The sequence below is a fragment of the Streptopelia decaocto genome (genome assembly GCF_964273445.1).
Source record: "Streptopelia decaocto genome assembly, chromosome: 5".
Lineage (NCBI taxonomy): Eukaryota > Metazoa > Chordata > Aves > Columbiformes > Columbidae > Streptopelia > Streptopelia decaocto.
This window is the reverse complement of record NC_138659.1, coordinates 27,339,017-27,359,285: the sequence shown is the minus strand read 5'-3', so window position 1 is coordinate 27,359,285 and position 20,269 is coordinate 27,339,017. Positions and strand designations below refer to the sequence as shown.

General features: G+C 36.6%; 1 protein-coding gene across 8 annotated transcripts in view; it reads right to left on the bottom strand.

The window, feature by feature from the left end:
* TTLL7 (tubulin tyrosine ligase like 7) overlaps positions 1-20,269 on the bottom strand; it is a 65,062-nt gene that overhangs the window by 24,451 nt on the left and 20,342 nt on the right. For all 8 annotated transcript variants that reach the window (XM_082052768.1, XM_082052767.1, XM_082052774.1 and 5 more), the window contains 9 exons: positions 19,563-19,684; positions 18,809-18,876; positions 13,685-13,843; positions 12,251-12,467; positions 9,565-9,729; positions 8,598-8,756; positions 2,996-3,090; positions 2,187-2,334; positions 2,033-2,106 (listed from right to left, as the gene is read on the bottom strand). In XM_082052768.1, coding sequence (XP_081908894.1) covers positions 2,033-2,106; positions 2,187-2,334; positions 2,996-3,090; positions 8,598-8,756; positions 9,565-9,729; positions 12,251-12,467; positions 13,685-13,843; positions 18,809-18,876; positions 19,563-19,684 — 1,207 coding nt within the window. The remainder of the gene's footprint in view (positions 1-2,032; positions 2,107-2,186; positions 2,335-2,995; positions 3,091-8,597; positions 8,757-9,564; positions 9,730-12,250; positions 12,468-13,684; positions 13,844-18,808; positions 18,877-19,562; positions 19,685-20,269) is intronic.

Sequence of the window (20,269 nt, the reverse complement as noted above, 5' to 3'; positions counted from 1 at the left end):
TACTTTTCAGTCTTCTCCTCCTAGAAAAAATATCTGTCATGATGATTTTCTTGCAATAAAAAAGGATCATTATGACTTCACTAGACTCAGGGCAGTTCTACAGCAAACTGAAGATGGTTCTAGTTTGCATAAAATACCTGTAGGAGCTCTAATCTAGCTGCGGTCAACACTTTGGCATTGATTCTACTGATAAAAAAGTGCTATGAAAAAATACTTCAAAGAAAGGACATTCATTTTAATATACGTAAAAACACACGGCAGCTAAAGGCCATTTCACAGTCATGTACATTCTTTTCAGTTCCTCGTGAATTCGCAAATGCTTGAACGCAGAGCTCCTACCTGGATCACCCAGGGCTCCTTCTGGCATCAATGGGCCAGTTGTGCTTCCAGACAGACACCTGACTAAGCCAGCTGCCGAACTGATGTAACCCCTAGATTAAATCAAAGCCTGCTGAGGTTGATCGAGGTTTCTCTGGATTTTTATTCAGAAAGCAATATTAATCCATGCGGCAACACCAGCACCCAGAATTTCCATGATTCTCTGGCAATGCCTAACAGAAGCTAGTCCTGCTTGCGGGACAACATCACAAGGAGAAAAGACTGCATAATGCTCAGATAAAATTTCTCTGCATCTCTAGCCAACATTGCTTTACTTCTCAGGCTCTGCTGATTCTTCAGCCTTTTTGCAAACACAAGGCAATAAGAAAACACAAAGGCATTTTTCCCTTTCACATGTGCACGTTCTTCATGAAATGATACTTGCACTTTTTCACGAGGAAAAGAAATACTTTTGCATTTTTATTGACTTACACCAACCAAAAAGCTAAATAAAGAGAACATTTGACTCCTTTTCAGTCGAGAGCTAAATGAGCAGCCCAAAATGTCATCAGTCAAAAAGTTAGACTTCAAAGTTACTGAAAAACCAAAATGTATTAAAGCATCATGATAATCTAAGTAGCATGAAAATAACTGCTCCATTGTGAGGGTTTTTTTGATGTACTAGTTCAGCTCCACATACATCAAGAAAGGATGTAATTAAAGACGGTTATATTAAAAAGAAAGACTTTTTGTAATCAAAAAGTTAATTCATCAAAAATGAAACTTTCACAGAAACATCTATTTGTTTAAACAAGAACTTTACTGGTAACATAGAATATGTGCTCAAAAAAGCAGAGGTGAAGAACAGCAGTAAAGGCAATTTGACCAGTTCAGAATAAAGGATGTGAACCCAGACCTCTCATGCACTGGATGAATGTTATAAAGAGTGGGCAAACCCACCCATCATTTCTCCACAGCCTTACTATGCTCCCTGGTACCAAATGTCCATAGGCCTTGCCTGCACTTTTCATTGAAGCAAATATCAATACATAATAATAAAAACTTCATAAAACAAAATTCTTGTTTTCTGGCCAATGCCTATTGTAACCAACAAGTTAAAACTTCCTTTTGAACGTATTTTGCCAAGGATTCTGAAGATGCTTATGTTTAAGCCTACTAAGATCTGAAATCAAAGTGCAGAAATATGAATACAGTATTACAAATGCCATTTTATCTAAAATAATGGAAGTACCAATAAAGTTTCTGAATCTTTGACAAGCCTCATTGATAACACTCATATTTGCTTTTTTACAGGGCAATACTCAGATCTGACTTTTTTATAGGGGAACACTCACATCCCTATGTTGCCACCCCCTTAGAGATAAGAATCATCATATGTAATTACACACAGGTCCATTATGACAGTCATGGTTCTTGATACACTGAATGTGAACAATCATGTCTTTCAAGCAAACATCTTGCAAAAACACTAGTGATTGATATCATATAAATTCCTAAGTGCATGCAAAAATTTGGAATAAAAAAAATTGAGCTGTATTTAAAAAAACCTTCACTACTTGGTGCACATGTGTACATTTTCTATAAATGCCTACACATTTTTGGCAGAAAATTATCGTCTACCATAAGTACTTGTTTCCATTATTCCTAAAGAATGAATTGAATAGTTCCTACTAATACAGTCAAAAATAGTTACCTGTAGTTCCCCATGTGTCTATTTTCATGCTCCTCTTTGGAAATCTGTTTACGTACTTGTGCAAGTCTTTCCTTCTACATATCAAGAAAATAAGGCAATTAAAAACAAAGAGCATAATCCATTGGCAAGGAACTGCACGTTCTTTCCTTCCTACCAGTTCTTCTTTTCTCCTTTCCAGTGTGTGGCGCTGCTTCTCCCAGTCTGAGGATCCTGGCAACAGTTTTTTCATTGAACCTTGACCATACAGTCTTTTTTGAGCCTCAGCCTTCTGTTGAGCTAAATTTCTTCTTTTATCACTTGTCCTGAAACACAGGCGATAATAAGATATGTCAATCCAATGCAGGAGAAATGAGATGCACTTTCATCTCAAGTATATCACCTGTATTTTTCAGTCAGTCGTGCACTTTCTGATATAAAATTAGAATTGAAACACTCATTAGGAACTTTTTAAAAATATTAACTTCTAAAATATTTTCACCCTTTAAGGTGCACTGCAGTGACTCTGTACTGTAATTTCATGTACAAACATGGTTGTATCTATTTTCCTGAAGTGGAGATTTTCTCCAACATATCCCAACTACAAAGTTTTCCTGTAGAGGGTTATGGCTTTTGACTATATGTGAAAGTATCGCCAAAGACAATTTCCTGTGTGGTGACCTGTCCATGACTGGACTCCTATGTGCACTTTGAGACCTGCTTGAAAAATGATTAAAAAAAAAATAATAAACAAAGTTTAAAAGTTACCACTCATTTTTTGCAAGCACATGAGCAAGAGGAAAAATTAAATTTGGGTTAATTTCAATAGCAAAACTGACACCAAGAGAAACAGCTACATTTTAAAAATATTAAGATGGAAATAATGGTCTTTTCTCCTAGTCCAGATCAATTTAAAAAAAAATTAAAAAAAAATAAAATCAAAGCAACAGAAGGAGAGCCAGACTGCAGAAAAGAAGACAAGTTTACCGTATGTTGAGAAGTTTTAATGCATTTAGTAGAACACCTTTTTTTACGTCATAGTCTATTTTTTGGTCAGTTCCGAAGCTTGGGGCACGATTAACCTGAAAAAAAACCAAAGATACAGAACACTCAGGAATGTCAACTTCACTGGGAACACATCTATTGTAACGGGCTTTGGAGAAACCATTATTTCAAATACAGCAGAGATTAAGAGAACACATGTTGAGAAGCTAATTTTCATTTGTATTTAAAAAAAAAAAAATAGAGCATGAGTATCAGAGATATTGGGAGCCACGACATGTACCTTTCAGCCACCAAGTTATCCAGACACTTAAAATGAACACTATTCAAGTACCAGCATGGAAAATCCAGTCTAATCTGTTCTTGGTTGCTGCAAATGTTACCATGCAAAGTGCTGCTGAACGTGTTATACCAGTCTATGTGCCACGCTGTGGTAGTCCAGCACAGGAAGAGTTAAACTCTTTCCTAATTCCCAGGCTTAAAACAACTTTGAATACTTCTCTCAAAAGTAACAGCTATATAAGGACAGAAACAGGCTCTAATTCAAGGTCTTCTAAAGTATATTTAAAAGAACTATTCAGATACACTTTACAGCAACACCTAGAGAACTAAGCTATTAAATCAGCACATAGTGTGAAAATATAAAATAATTAACAGTCTCAATAATGCAAATCTTGTAAGCTAAATACAAGAAAAGAGATTAAAAATATTACCATAAGTATAGAGGAACAAGGGAAACACAACTGGGAAGCAGTGAGATTGAATAACTGACATGAACAGCCAGGAGTCTCAACCTACCACCCCATAACCACTGCCAAGCTGTGGAGCCCCTGCAGAAGAATGTCAGCTTCTGGAAAGCTTTGAGGGGGCATAATGAAGTAGCTGCATCAACATTTCTAGGAACACCTTCCAGGCTGGTGTAAAAGTGTATACATGAGCAATGGGAGCTAATAAGTGGCAGGAATCTCACCTTGACAGTGAATGAGCAGCACTGGTTACAGAAGGGACAGACACTAAAGACACAGGATAAATTTCAGCCTGGCATTTCACCTCTTTACCAAAACAGTCAAAGACGATATTCTCACCTCCCACTGCTGCAGCCTGTTAGTATGGAGTAGGAAAAGAAATTTTCCACTGTCACATATCTACTGAAAAGACCTTTCAAATGTAAAGAGAGATTACATGAATGACTTTATAAACTTAAAATCAATTGAATAAAATATTACATCCTTTCGGAAACAGAGATTTAATCTCTGTTCAATCTGTAGGACAGCATGAATGTTTTGGAAGGGATTTCAGTCTTTAAGAAAGTGATTGACATTGCTAACAATAGAATTCAAAAAGCAAAAGAAATTAATAAGCCATAAAAATCCTATTATATCAAATGCTGTTAGTGTCTATCATTGAGCAGATCTTTTATTAGAAACAATCATGAAGTTCGTTCTAATCACTCATTTCTAAGCTTCACAAATTGTGAGAGTGCTAACCCCCTTTTTTCTTAGCTTAAGCAGAAGGCTGCTTTTCCATCCCATTTTAAACTAATACAAATCCAGGCTGTCACACTCTGCCTACTTCACTGTCTTGGCACAGGGGTTCGCAGAAAGGGAGGAAGCTGATCCCAATTATCCACATGAAGATGAACCTCACCAAAAGATATTTTTTTCGTTGGTCTTTGATCATCTCAGAAAGCAATCCTACAGGCAACCATGCCGTCACAGGGCAGAGAGCATGTCTTCAACAGGGGATAGAAGGGCAAGACCTTGCAGCCGGTACATTGAAGCACCGCAGAACTGCCTCACGCAGGTGGAGCTTCACATTGAACCTAGTCCAGTGCAACCACAGGCTGCCAGCAAGGACCCGTGCTGCCCCGCTCTCAGTCCTGCCTTTGTGTCACTTCCCTCTTCCCTGCATCAGACCAAGCTTTGCAAAGTCCCTGTGTGAGGAAGTTCTGTCGGCTGATTTAGTGTAAAATTATGGTTTGCTTGGAATGGTAAATGAGATGTTCATTCAAACAGCAGCCAGAACCATCTAACCCAGGAGGCATGACCACCAGACAGAAGCAAGTTGCTAAAACAGCTCTTTGGACAAGTGCCCACAGTAACCCCGTATATGTTAAATCAAACTGTAGTCATTTTCACTCTTTATTCACTGAAAAATTGTGAAGAGTAGAAGTTGCTACTGAGGTCAAATATGGAGCCAGTTAAAGCCATGTGTGCTTAGTGGATTCATTGCTACTCCTTGAGAGCAAAAAGAACATACCAGTGGTACTGTCACAATAGGTACTCATAGTAACTGGTTATCAAAGCATTATACATCTATCTGTCTGCTGAGAGACAGTTATTTAGAGTTCAATGACCTGAGAACCAGGACATATACATGACTTGGTTGTATTAATATAACATCAGTAATTTGATCAGGAAGGCACATGTTGAAGATTGTTGGCAAAAACAGGATTGTATGAGGGGCCCCAAAAGTACAAGCAATGATCATAGAGAAGGTCCTGATAATCCAGAGACTCTGAGATCCACACTGATCACAGTGGCCAAGTTGTGCTCACTACAGGAATGCAACCTTGTGAACCAGATGACACTGGGTTTAGGGATAACCAAGAGAACACAGAGCAGAATCCAAGAAATGTAAAACAAACCACTTATGGCAAAACTTGGAGACAAAGCAAAATTTCAGGCCAGTGAATGAACAGCTGATAAGTGTATGGTGGCAGCAAATGAATGAAACCAACCCTAAGTGAAGCTAAGAGCAAAGACAAAGAAGCCTTCACCATCAACAGTGTGTTCTTCCTGATGAAGAATACAAGACACTGACAACTTGCTATAACCACCTCCCCACCTTTTTTTGGAGAAGTACATAGACTTCTGCTGCCCCTTGTTGGCCTTTGGATCTCCAGGGGCACAGGCAAGGTAAACATACCACAAAAGAAAGTAAATACCAGAAAGATTGTGTATGTGAGCCTTAACTACTTTATTAATAGGAATTAGCAGTAACTGGATACTTTGGCATAAGATCTCCAAAGTCCTTTAAGTTTTGAATAGATTTTCCTAGTTCAGTTACACTAAGTAACTAATTTGTGGATCTGTGTATAAGGTGAGCTTCTCTCACCCATGTAAATCACAAGCGAAGTTGGGTACCCTACACCCACAGCAGTTATGAAAATGACATTTTTTTCTCACAGATCACAGCTTTGTGATCCCAACTGGATATAATGAGGTTGAATAAGATGGAGTCCATCCTAGAACTTCAACTGTATGATTTTCCTATGTACATAAAATAACATAGTTTGGAAATATCGGTCCAAAAGAGTAAAACTGGATTTTCTGGGAACAGAAGGGAGATGTAGGTAGTTGTTGCTGCTCAGAAAGGATGGAGGCTGCTGGGACTGCACAGATCCTTGCCAGAAACATGAGATGCCACAAGATGGCAATCACGTATTTCCCACAGCCCTCACTTAGGTAGAATGTTCCGGAAGTTAAGGACCAGGAGAACGAAACCACATCAAGGCAACATAAACAAAAGTCATCTCAGGAAACCAGAGTCATTGTAATGGTGCACAATTTATTTCTTATAATAGTTTATTAAAGCTATCTTTATAACAGAAAAGCTACGTGAGCTGTGGGAACATGAAACTAGATTTACCATCCCAATCCAATTTTGGCAATTTTCCCACATCACTGGGAACATTCAGGGCCTTGTGATTAGTACTTGTTACCACTGTTAGAATGATTCACCACCATGAGTGGGGTTTGCCAAGAGTGAAATGGTGGGAAAAGTTAAGAGTGGAAATCTGAGGAAGAAGCCAGAACTGTGTTAAGGAAGAAAAGAAAGAAAAAAAAAAAAAAGAAAAAAAATATATACACACACACACACATTATGTATAATGTACACTGTATATTTGATCTTGAATACACTACGTATAGTATGCATAGAGTGTGCACATATATCCATACTGTGTATTTGTTCTGAGAGTGCTGCAAAGAAACATGAAGAAGCACAGTAAAAATTAGTGGATGAGTACAGAAACTGAATTACTAAGTTTCAAAGTTTGAAATTTCTGTTAGTTTAGTTCAGCGTCTGGCAAAATACACTGAAGGATACCTATACCACCAAAAGCAGAAAAGGAAATAACTAGCCTTCTGTATTTAAAAAAATAACCAGGTGCACAACCATAAATCCTGGATTATTCTCCAGCAACCCAAAATACCGGACCAGCATTAATTACTTTATGAGATCTCTCCCTCACAGACAGGGCATGTGGGATAGTCTCACACTCCTATGAGACCCTTATCATAAACGGTGAATCAACCCCCCTAAAATCTCCATACTGCATGTAAACATCCATGGAGATAGAGGGGTGTCCTCCAGAATGGCTGATTCACCATCTCTCATAGAAGAGGTCTGGCACCATTTCCTATATGGCTGGATGGAATGCATACATACACCAACATCAGTCTGTGCTTAACGATATACACTTACATGCAAGATACAGGCATTCTATAGATGATAATCTGGAAGTATAGAACTAAATCAAAGGGACAGCAGGCTTTACTTGACAAAAAGATAAAATGTCAATGTAGTACCAACTAAGTTCATGCCATGTGCTGCTTTTGGCTAGCACATCAAAGCCAACAAATATGCCTATATCTGCATGGCAACAGTGAAGGAATTTATATTTTTCTAATGAAAATTATACTGAATTCCTGAGAGAAATAAGCATGACAAAACAACTCTTGACAGTATTAATGGCCTGAGAACAAGGTTATAATTCAGTAAATTAATTGTGTACATTTTTGCTCATTGGCAGCCAAATCATATTCACGATTTATTGTCAGACAATACATGTTGCTTTTTTCCTCCAGCGGTACAGCCTCCCAACTAGTTAACAAAATGATAAAAGACAAACTGAAAAATGACAAGTGAACTCCATGTGTATGTTATTAGTAGTGTAATTAAAGAGACACAATAGACAAACCTCAAACATTCCCGGTTGAAAATGTGTTGAAGCATCACTTAAGATTAACTGTACCAGTAACAAGTCAGAGGAAAAACGTTTCTTCCAGTCCACTCAAGCCAACTGTTTCACAGCATTTCATGTATACTGAGTTAGATTCCTCTGTTTTTGTGGGTGCTTTTAAAAGCCACAGGAGAGGAAAAGAACACATATCCCAAAAAAAAAAAAGAAAATTAAGACCATGCATTCATAAAATTTGCCAAAGCCATATACAGAGCCATACTCATAAAGGAAATTTATATAGCACCCAATCACTATAAACAAGGTCCTTTGGGTACAATAACAACTAGATTGACATCATACTCCTTAGTAAAACTTAAAAAAAAAAATCTGAAATGCAACATTCCTTCAAGAAGACAATTACCTTTACCTCAGTCTCCAAAAATCACTGCAAGGCAGTGTTCTCATATGGATGCTGCAGAAAAGGCATTATCTATGCACTCAACAACAGCACCTCCTGCAACAGGCAGATTTTCTTTGGAAATTTTCTTATGTAGATATTGATTCAGCTGGGGCTTACTTCACTTTACTCTTAAAAAACTACATTAGTTTAAGGATGTTTACCTCTAGGAGCCATGGTTTTAGTTTTCTGTCCAGCAGAATATCAAATCCCAGGACTTCAAAGCAGACACTGTCACTTCCCGGTGCTTGCCCTGGCCTGCACATGCGATAAGCATGAAGAACATGTGGCTCGGCAACAATGAGAGTCTTCACTACTAACTCCTGTAGGGATTTTTTTCAGAAAAATTCTTCAGGAGAGAAGACACCAGTATATATTGAACTAACATGTTTTATACTTTTAATCTTTGGAACGTCATTATTAAAGATACTACTCAAAAAATATTAAATATATGGTCTATAATAAATAAACTGTTTGTGTGGAGTAACAGACATTTTATACAGCTCTAGAGTACATTGTTACACTACCCATAGTTCATATGTACTTTCAGATACGTAATAACTTAAATGCTAAATGTATATTTGGAACAAAGTATAGCATAGCCAATCTTCACCCATTTCATTTTGCAATACAATTTTCAATAAACATTCTCAGAACCACACGTACAGATGATGCCCAAGCTCTAACAATCTTAGGCCTGTTCCTCACCTAAAGACGCCTGTAACGTAACCACTGACTTCAATGACACATGTTCCACTTCACAGACATATGCACTGCTGACTACAATTTTGTAAATATTCACACATAAAATTAACTTCATACTCCAGAAAAGACTCCAAGAATTTAAATGGTATGGCTCCTTTGTATCATATTCTTTATGTGAATAATTGTTTAAAAGGGCTTTTGTGTCTCAGAAAAAGTTTAACTTTTAATTTCTAATCAAACTCTAAATTTAGCCTTTTAAAAATATAATCATCATTTATAGTAATGTCCTTTGTTCCATGCATTGCTGGCAATTTGGATTAATAAAGTTTAGAAAATCATTCAGGATTCCAGTAAAGCAGATGGCAGAAGCCATTAATTTTCTAAGAATATACATACACAAAATAAAGTGTATTAATTTTATCTTACTGAAATATCACTCCAGAATTTGGAGACATCCAGATTATTTGTTTCTAGAAATTCAGTAAACCATTTTATGGAGCGTTTGCTTCCTTTGTCTTCTGTTTCATCCCGTTCAAAGCGTTCATTATGTTTATTGACAGAGTAGTTAGTCAGATGCATATACAATTGACTCTAAAAAAGGGAGAAAAGACATTAAAAAAAAGCCCCTTAGATAGAACTCTAGAATAGTCAATTCAAAATAATCAAAAGAAAAAAAAAAAGTTAATTCAATAATGATACAGTGAAAGACTTGATATTTGATATTTGCAAATAACACTATGTGTAGATTTAGTGTTTCCAGTTCTTGGAGATTTCACCTACTGAATGTTTCAGCCACCTTATAACAAAACTTCTGCTCATATTTCAACCAACCTACCAGTCAACATCTCTTTGGGCAATATAATGTGTTTGCCATTTTTAGAGGTCTATATGTAAACAACTACCTAAAAAAGTGAAGAACAGTTATCATAACTTACAGAATTATTACATTCCACAAGAAGCAAACAATAAAGATGGTATTTCAAAGTGCTACTTTTAAAAAGCATTAAAAAACACTCTGGCATCTGTTTCATAGACAATCCCACATTTCAGTTTTCACTGTAGTTTATTTATGAGAAAATTTCTCATTATAGCGATACTTTAAAATATCTTTCACATATAAACTCATCTGTCTTGTTGATACCTGCCAAAATTGCTCATTTTTGACTGGCTGGTAGCCATACATTAGAGGGAGGTAAATATCAATATATACTTTACATCAATGAGGGAATGCTATAGTTCCTTTATGGAGCAAAATGTCACCAGCAATACATTTGTGTTATCGGTTGCATTAAAAAAAAAAAATAGAGAGATAGAGAGATAGATAGATAGATAGATAGATAGATAGATAGATAGATAGATAGATAGATGTAACCTTTCCAAGCACAATTTCTAAATCATGATTTATATGTTTCCATTATCTCCCAGTAGAGGTATCCATTAAGCTTTCTACCTACACTACCATGACAACTGTCATCATCACAGTGACAGTTGTCTGTCATATTTGATTCCTTACTTTAGTTGTTATTCTAAGCTGACCATAAGCCTTCTGTTCCAGTTCCCTTTTGATATGACAGAAAATACAACCCAAGATTTCTGCTGTCATTTATGTCATTGCTCTTACTTATGTTTGAAAAACCTTAATGAAATTAACAAAATCAAGTCAACTTAATTGCAGGTTAGTTAACAATATATTGTATTAGCACTACAACTAATTAATTGCTCCCATGGCTTCTAATTACTGCTTTAAGAATCATTCTGAAGCCTATTGGTTTTGAGTCATTATAAATGTCATCTTTCCATGAAATTCAAATTATTTCAGACAAAGGCAATTATTTTTCAGACTAGAAAAAAAAATGAAATTGTTTTTAGAACATTCATTAAACATCTGAACTCAACTTTAGTCTGAAGTTATAGCAACAATTTCATCCAAAGAACAATGACATTAGTGATAAGTCAGGTTAATTCACAAACTACAAACTACAACATGAACAGTCGTGAGAACACAGAAACAACTGCCTGTTCTGTTTATCCACTCAGAGCATATTTCGGCACTGCTAACGCTGAGATTAGCAACAATTTAAAAAATATTAAAAGCAAACTATTCAAAATATGATTTTGGAACTCTTCCAGAAATGCCATTTGTACTGGGCTCCTGCATTCTTCCAAGGAGCCAGTCACAATTTTAAGTGACAAGTAGGAAAAAAGGTTCCTCATCTGTTGTCACGTAATTACATGGAAACCACTCTAAAAGTACATGGTACAGAAAAGGAAAGATACAGTAGCAATGGAGTACAGAGTGAGGTCTAAGAATCTCAAACCTACTGGTGCCTCCCAGTGCTTCAAATCTATTAATACTTTTGTCTTACAGACATCTGCATTTTGGTCTGTGCCAGAGGAGAAGGCTGACAGCTCTCAACAGGTGAAGGTACAATACAGTGAACAGGAGGCTTAAAGTGTCCAAAAACTTTAGCCCGTCCCTGACTATTTCTTGGTTCTCTCCAAGTTTACAGGCAGCCCTACTGTATGATCCTGAAGTTGTGAAGAACATTTGCCTTTCCCTGCTGAAGCAGGGACCTGACACAGCCCCAGCAGCAGATCCCCTCGCGTTCAGGAAGTGCAGTGTCCACTGCCATGCACTGGCCTTTTGTGTCGCTCTGTTTTCTGCTGAAACAGCTGAAACATTGTAGGATCCTCAGCAGAAGATAAACCTTATTCTCCCCACCACCCCACCTTGTGTCTCGGATAAATATATAAAAGCACTGTAACTGTTCTTGAAATGATTTTGTCTACTTCATCTTCTCTGGATTGAATGTCTATAATTGATCTGTTTTGCTTTCTTATAAGAAATATTTAAACTTTTTAGCATCCACACATGCAAAGTCATATACAATTTTCATATAGATGCAATAATATGGCTACACTTGTGATTTTTATAGAAAAGCATGAGTTAAATATCTATAATTTTCTCTCTTCAATGACAATGCAAAAGTTCAGCCAGATGAGCACCAAATTACATCTCATGTCACAACTTATTTTCTTTTATCTCCTCCAGATGCTACAAAGGTAAAAGTCTACATACATAAGCAATAAATTGGAATGAACTCCAACTTACCAAATTTGAGTCACTGGGGGGATGATACTTTTCTGTGCCCATTCTCACCAGTCCATCATGATATAAAAATACTTTCAATGGATCACAGGAGGTCACAAGAATATACACACGTAAATCAAACTTGTAGCCTTCCATAAGAAATGGTTTGTCAAGATATTCCTGAACAATCAAGTGATCCTGAGCTTGTAACTTTTCTCCATTTCTTATTAAAGAGATCCTGGTAAAAACAAAAGTTATGTCAAAAACATGGAACTTCGATATTATTCTTCAGAATAGATTTTCATGATCACCCAGCCAGGTAGTCAGGCTAAAGTCTATCTGGAGAAAGAGACTTACACATATGATTTGTAGGGTGGAGAAAAAGTGCCATTCGCTTAACATGGCTCTTGGTTTCCTGTCCTTTATGGTGCTTCACTAGATGAAAAAAGGCAATGAGCTGTTTCAAAATAACTTTCTACTTCCTTTGATTCAACAGTTTGTAATAATGGGTTCCCTCTACACTTGGAAATTGTTTGGCAGAACGACAAGTCTCCAGTTTCTGTGATTATTCTTACCCATGCAGCTCTAAAAATAGGCTTCCACTCTTTCTTTGTCACAACTTCTGCCTGAGGCAAAAGTTGCAAAGAACTTTCAGTGCTAACCTGACTTCATGATGATGTTTGCAGAGCAGGACACTGATTGTTACAACTAAGGATGGCATAGATTAAGCTCAGTAGTTCTGTATTCCAGTTTCCCCACATCAGAATAAAAAATGGTTTATATACAGACTATACATTGGCAGTCCCTTACTACATAGACTTTTAAATAACTGTAATAGCTAACATTTTTCATTGTATCATTATTAAACCCTGAACTGCCATAGTGTTTTTGCCTTAATCTTACCATCTATTATTTATAATTCATTTCAGTGTTCTGGTGCTGAATACACTCAAGTACTTTCCAGGTATTTCTCTGAATTATTCTGCTACCTTTCCCCTCAGCTTATATTTGCCCTTACCAAGAGGACTAAAAAATAAGGAAACTGAAAAGTTTGGGGACTTTACTTTTACAGTTATCATAGAAACATAGAATACGAGGTTGGAAAGGAGCACAAGGACCATCTGGTCCAACCTTTCTCGGCCAAAGCACAGTCTAGACAAGATGGTCCAGCACCCTCTCCAGCTGAATCTTAAAAATGTCCAATGTCAAGGCAATATTTTTAGTAACTAAAAGCTTTACTATACCGTAAAACCCAAATTGATATTAAAAGCAATACAAGCTAAAATTTAAATATCTAAAAGCAAAACAGCCCTTGTCTAATATATGAACTTTCTTATACTGATCATAAAACATGAACCACAAACTTCTTATTAATACACAGCTTCTGTAATGTTGTAAATAGCACTGAATTTCACCTTTAATAGGTAAGAATATCAAAGTTAACACGAAACTTACCCATGTCCCATGGCACCGTTAGCTGGTTTGACTATGAAAGTTTTCTGTCTACGCTTCTTTTTCAATTCTTTTACATAGTTCTGAAACTGTGTGTATTCTGCAGGGAAGATCCATGTTCGAGGAATAAAACCATACTCCTGAGGCTGACTCTTGATCATTCTGAAAAAAAGCATAATTGAGCCAATATCTTTTAACTACTTGGATGTATCTGTCCTCAGGATTAAAAAGCATTTGCAATAATTTGACATGGAAACCTTTTCGGCAAAATGCTGTAATATGAGAGCAAACTTTTGCCGTTGTTTAAGAACAGTTAGAGCCCTATTCTATATTCATATGCATACTTTAAGAACAACAAAAGCAGATAATCTTGTGCATTTTTGCTTGTTACAATACCGTATTTGCTTATTATGTTACTGGCAACCATCTCATTTCTTGGTGTCCATCTCACTCCTGTTATAGTGTTTGTTCAGTTACTCAGATGATTTAATGCTATTCCTATTCCTAGAGATATTAAACTTACAATAGACCACATGATTACAGATCTTTCCCTACCTAATAGACTCCCAGATTCCTCCTTCCCCACTCCCCTCCCACCCCTTTTCCTCTTGGGAGAGGTGGGTACATTTGGCAAGTATTTTAGTTTTCTTATTGGTATGTATTTGGGGATATATGAGGATCAACATACACAAAAACAAGGACCTGGCCTCTTTGGGTTTTCTCCATGAGTGCAAAAAAATATTAATAACAAGGACTGAATTTAAAATTAAAATGAAAGCAATTTAAGAAGAGTTTTCTTTCTAGCCATTTGAAGGAATTTCAGAAGTAAGGAACTGTAGTAAATATACTTTCACACAGGCCAAGGAACTGCTCATGCACTTCCAATATAGGGCAAAACACACAAGCTTGGATTTGTGTTTGGTACCAGCATATTGTGATTAAGAGTCTTTGAGCACCTTATTTAGTCAAAAGGAACCAAAGAAATGCAAAGCAAGACAAGGGGGTGGAAATAGAAGTAGTAAACCTAAAGTAAGCTGAAGACGTCATAAGGAACAATCTCAAAAACTGAATCTGGTTAAAGGATACAGTGAGGTCCCAATGTCCCTGCCTTAACAGGGAGATGCAGTGAGCATCTCTCATTTCACAGCTCTGCAGTCTGAGTGCAGAAAAGACAAACAGAAGAGGAAAAATGGTAGCGAATTCAGTTAGCAGAAGTTTGCACCATACAAAGCTGTGTAGCTGGCAGATAGGAAGCATATACCTACAGCTGACTGGCAGTATGGGCTAGATACATATGGGTCACCTTTAAACGAAGTAGCTTTAATACCAGTTAAAGGCCAAGTTATAGGAGCAATGGTGGCGCTATGGAGACTACTATACCATAGTTCTCAGCAGCGTAAAATTATAGTCTTTGCTGAGTTAAACACTTGTGTAGATACCTTGTTTCACGTACTTAGAATACCTGAAACTTCATACATAACTTCATGTGAAATTAGTTAGGATAACTCAAAACTACTCTGTAACACAGGGCGGACACATCTAAAATACAAATACCCACAGACCAAGAGAAAGTGGCTTGATGTTTAAAAACAAACTAACTGACATAGGAAGCTCTGCAAATTTGATTTTTTTTTTTTTTTTTAAATGGCACTATGATGAATTTAATACTTTTTAATTAATTACAGATTTAGGTATACTTCTCCTTTTGTAATGAAAATCAACAACATCAGGATAACTTAAATGTAAAAGAGACTTACAATATCATTTCAATTTTTCATATCTACTATGAGCCTATATAATGCTCCTAACGCAGCACAAGACACTTTTTCTTTAAGTGGCTCAAATACTAATGGAAAAAACAGAGCTGCCAAGCACATCTGTAAGGCGAGGACTGCAGCCAAGTCCTGCTAGTATAATAGATACACTGTCACCAAATTGTTTAGCCAACTACCTAACAAACGCTCTCCAGAAACCACAATAGCTATAGTAGTCTTGAAGTACTGTGTGAGGTTCAGTGCTTCTGCAGCTTCATTGTAAGTATTATTTTTACACATCTGTTTTGATGAAAGACACCAATTATTCATTTAAAAGTTTTTAAAAACATGAATAGATATAATTCATGATTCATGCATATTTTTAAACTATTCTCCATCTGCTATATATTTACAAATGTTATTACCTTGCTAACTGAGTAGCTTATCTAGGCAGAAATTATCCTATTTTTAGGCAAAAAGTAATTCTTGTGTTAGTTTCCATCCCTCTCCAAATTATTTATCACATGCATCCTGAAGTGTTACATGATAAGAGACTTGTCACTTAACTTACAGGTTTCAATACACATTCTCTCTACTCAGTGAACATAGCTTCACGGTGTTCTAGATATATTTATATTATTTTGTGACCGCAAGTACATCAGCTTTATATGACTTTTTCTAAGTACATCAGTTCTATACATCTTATGCATAACTGCATAGACTACAAATACTTAATAGCACAAAGCAGAATACTTAACCATTGTTTACAACTTCTGGTGCTCACTACAACTTTCAACAAAAGAATTCAGTTCTCTTCTTCCCTTGATCATATTCAGAAATGGCTTAGGGACACCAAGTAGCTTGTAGAATCAAGACCCATTCCACCACAATAGCCCTATTTTCCAGCACATCTGCAGTCCACTACTGCATCCTTTAGCCTTTGCAGTTCTTACTAGAAGGTCTAAGAATTAAACAAAAAGTTAGTGTTCTTCTGAGTGCTATTTTAGCTCATGGATGTGGTCAGACTATGCTCTTGTTTCTCAGAGTGCTTTCTGTGCAAAAGAATCAAAGGTGTTGAACAAAATGTAGGTTACTGAAGACATGACCTGTCAGTTTAATAACACAGGTTCCACTACCTCAGTTTCAAGATCCTCTGACTTTTCACGTATGAAAGGAGGTTAGTGGGCAGGTATGGATGATCATCTGACAAAGCTTTTAAATGTAAACAACAAAGGTGCAAAAAAATCCATCACATACGCTAGTCTGTTGCCCTTCCCATTTGTTCTGGACACCTTCTCCCCCACTTAATGTATTCATTCTGCAACCACACTTATCCTTCACATGAGATCTCATCTAAGAGACCATTTACAGAAATTAAGACCTAGTTGGCCCTACAATGGCACCTCTATTGTTTTTTGTTTTCTGTGTTCCAACTATTGCCCGTGAAACCAATGCTCGTGCCTCCTTTTGTTCTCAGTTCCATTTCTGCTTCTACCTGTTCCATCACTCTGTGTCCTTACACTTTCTGTGCTGGGTTGTCTTCTTTCAAATTACACACACTACATATTACAACACTCCTTTCTACCCTTCTGCGTGTGAACATCACATTGTTCTGTGACGCAAAGTGCCTGAATACTGGCTGCAAGAGGAATTCCTGAAGTGCGGTTCCTCCTGAAGAGCATTTGCCTCTCAGAGCCCAGCAGCTTTGTTCTTTTGCTCCATTCCCAACAGCTTGCAGAAAATGGAAGGGTGAGATCAATATAACAACAAAGGTAGAAGTAAAAGAAAAATAATTTACTCTCTACCAATGCTCAACAGTTGTTTCAGCAACTCTCAACAATATGAAAACCACAGCTATTCTGTATGAGTCAGTATCAGGAACAGAAAACATTGCAAAAGAACAGAATTAGTGTTTCTGCACTACCCTGTTCAAATACATTTTAAGACAGAACAGCAGCTGTATGGAACAAAATCCTCTACCGACAAGAGCCTGCCCAACCACAGACCGCAACTGACTTGTGATTTCTATTTCACAAGAAGTCTCAAGGCATTTTGATTTTTATAAATTATGAATACTAAGTATTGAATTGTGAGGCTAGTACTGTGAAAAACAGACTGATTAAAACCCTGTTATACCTCGTGAAATCACAAGGCAGATATGTTTGACCCAGAGTTATCATATAAATTATTCCTATCTTATTATGTGCAATCTCTGCATTGAGTAGCTTGAAACTGTGTTTCGAACCCTGAATTCAGTAGGCTGAAAGAGGTATAACCAAACAGCATTGGAAAACAATGTGTGTGTGATAAGACAAGCCTTCTGCCCTTTCTTGCACAGAACTGTAGCAGTATACAGGGACAGCACTGCCTACGCGATGTTGTTCCGCTGTTCTCTAGACCTCTCCAAACAGCTATTTGCCTCCGTGTGCTACCTCCACGTTTTTACTTTTAAGTCTGGAAGGGGCAGTGAAAAGTGCTTGTATAACATGTATTGACCCAAGGGAGTCCTAGCCACATATAGACACCATCGCAATGCATGTAGTATTTGCATCATAATACTTGGATACTTTCTAGAAGCAATGTGTTGTAAACACAGAACAGGAAAAAGACAGAGAGAGAGGTGGTATCACATTAATTACATTAATGTATGAAAAGAAGTTCTGTTCTGGTGACAGGAAATGCCATGTAGGTAACATTGGGGATCAAAATATTAACTCTCTTAATAATTGCTCTTTAAACTAATTTGGATTAGAAGAATTAAAACATTCACATACATTACTCCCTAAGCTTTTCTTTATTACCAGGTTGTTGAATGATTACTTAGTGTTGTTTTCTCACAGGTCTTACTCACAGATTCTCAGCTAGGATAATTCCTCAGAACACAGTTATTCCACTAGAGTGAGGAGAATTTATAACTGAGACAAAGGAGCCTCTCTGACTTAATTCTTATATAAACAGTAAGATGCTTCATGTTTCCTAAATTTGATATACACAAAAATAGTCATTATTTTAAACAAATAATATCCATCCAAATACTAGTTATTTTTTCCATTCTACCATTACATGATATATGCCTGGGTATTATGTATTAAGTGTTTCATGCAATAATTTAAGGCACTGTCCTACATTTTGCAAGGTTATACAGAGAATTGAACCCACATTGTTTTCTGCTGAATTCAACTGGAGAGATACAGGAACCCACTCTGATGCTATAGATCAGGACCAAAGCCAAAGTTATTAAGGAACTTTGGAAATTATTCTCGGTCCACTCAAAGCCTCTTAGTTAAAATAAACAAACCTTATAAGCAAGAACTCAGTATTGTACTGCATTTAATGCCATGGTTAAAAAACTTAATATTAAAAGAAAGATTACTTAGTCATGTTTCTTGCCAGAAAATCCTTTCTGCAGATCTCTCCCATTCCTGGAAAATGGTTGATTCTCTGAGGAAGGAGAAAAAAAAGAAAGTTAGTTGGTAGGTTTTAGTTCTGCTGGCACACCTAATACAATTGTTTAAAATGTTCAACTGCATGCTCAGACAAACATAATTATTGTTACATACAAATCATTCAAGGTAATATCTTACATTTTACTATGCATTCTTAGTAATACTAGAGATACTCTAAGTTGTATTCTCCTCCACCAACATGAGTATGTCCACTGATTTCATTTCAGACTTGAAAGAATATTATCATACTCTTACAAAGCTTTCTAGGAACAAAGAATGCCACCACAAAGTCAAAAAAAAAGTCATTATTTATTCACAGAAACTGGGGAGAGAGCTCTGCTGCTTAACTTACTGCTTAAAAGCTTATGAGCAACTTATAAAGGATGTTTTGCATCTTCTTTCAAACTCTGATCATTCACAACACCCAACTGGCAGACAAAAGCATGAAAGAACACCCCCAGATATTTAAACATCAGATTCCAAGTGGTATGAACAAATAACTCTGGAAAAGATAATAGGATTTTAAAATATGCAGTGGTATAGCCTTATTGCAGTCTAGTTGGTGGTGTTTTGTGGAGTATTTTTCTCTCCATAAAGAAACTGACCAAAAGTGACACATTACTGGACATTTCAGAGTGCAGTAGTTTACTGACACGTCAGAAATCCTCACTACCACTCTACCTGATAGTTCCGTAGTTCAGCAATCTTTTCATGTTGCACAGCAGAATCGCTCCATATAAGATTAGCTGTTTCATCTTCATCACGTGTTTTCACAAATCCCATTTCTTGTATTACCACACGTACTATGGAGAAATCACAGACTTAAGGAATGTTTTGAATCTCCAAAAGTGATTCATTTTCAAAGTTTAAAAAAAAAAAAAAAAAAAATCTATCATGATTTTAAATACTTCCAATATTCAACCCTTTGTCTGAGAACAACGTTGGCATGCAAGCTATTATTTATCTTGCAATATATTCATCAGTCTATTGCAAACCTGTCATTACAACATTATAGCACCTTGTACTGAGGCTGGAATCAGAGCACAACCACTCATGGGAACAGTAAAGAGCTTCAGGACATTCCACAACTATCTAGTAAAAGTCCACTTGCACAGCTTTTAGACTTAATCTTGGCTAACACATATGTTAATTTTAAAACAGTGATGACACAACTGTCACTGCAGACAGGGGACAATAATGCCTCCTTAGTCAAGGTCCAGTAGTTACAAAAGCAAATGCATAAGTTATTTTAATATTTAAATAAAGGAGAAAAGATGGATTATGTGCCAGGCATAACAAAGGTTCAAGAGAAAAAGATTTTTTTTGAAGTAGTCCCAAGCATCAAAATACAAATCACTAGTTGATTTTATTGAGAAACCTCTATAATA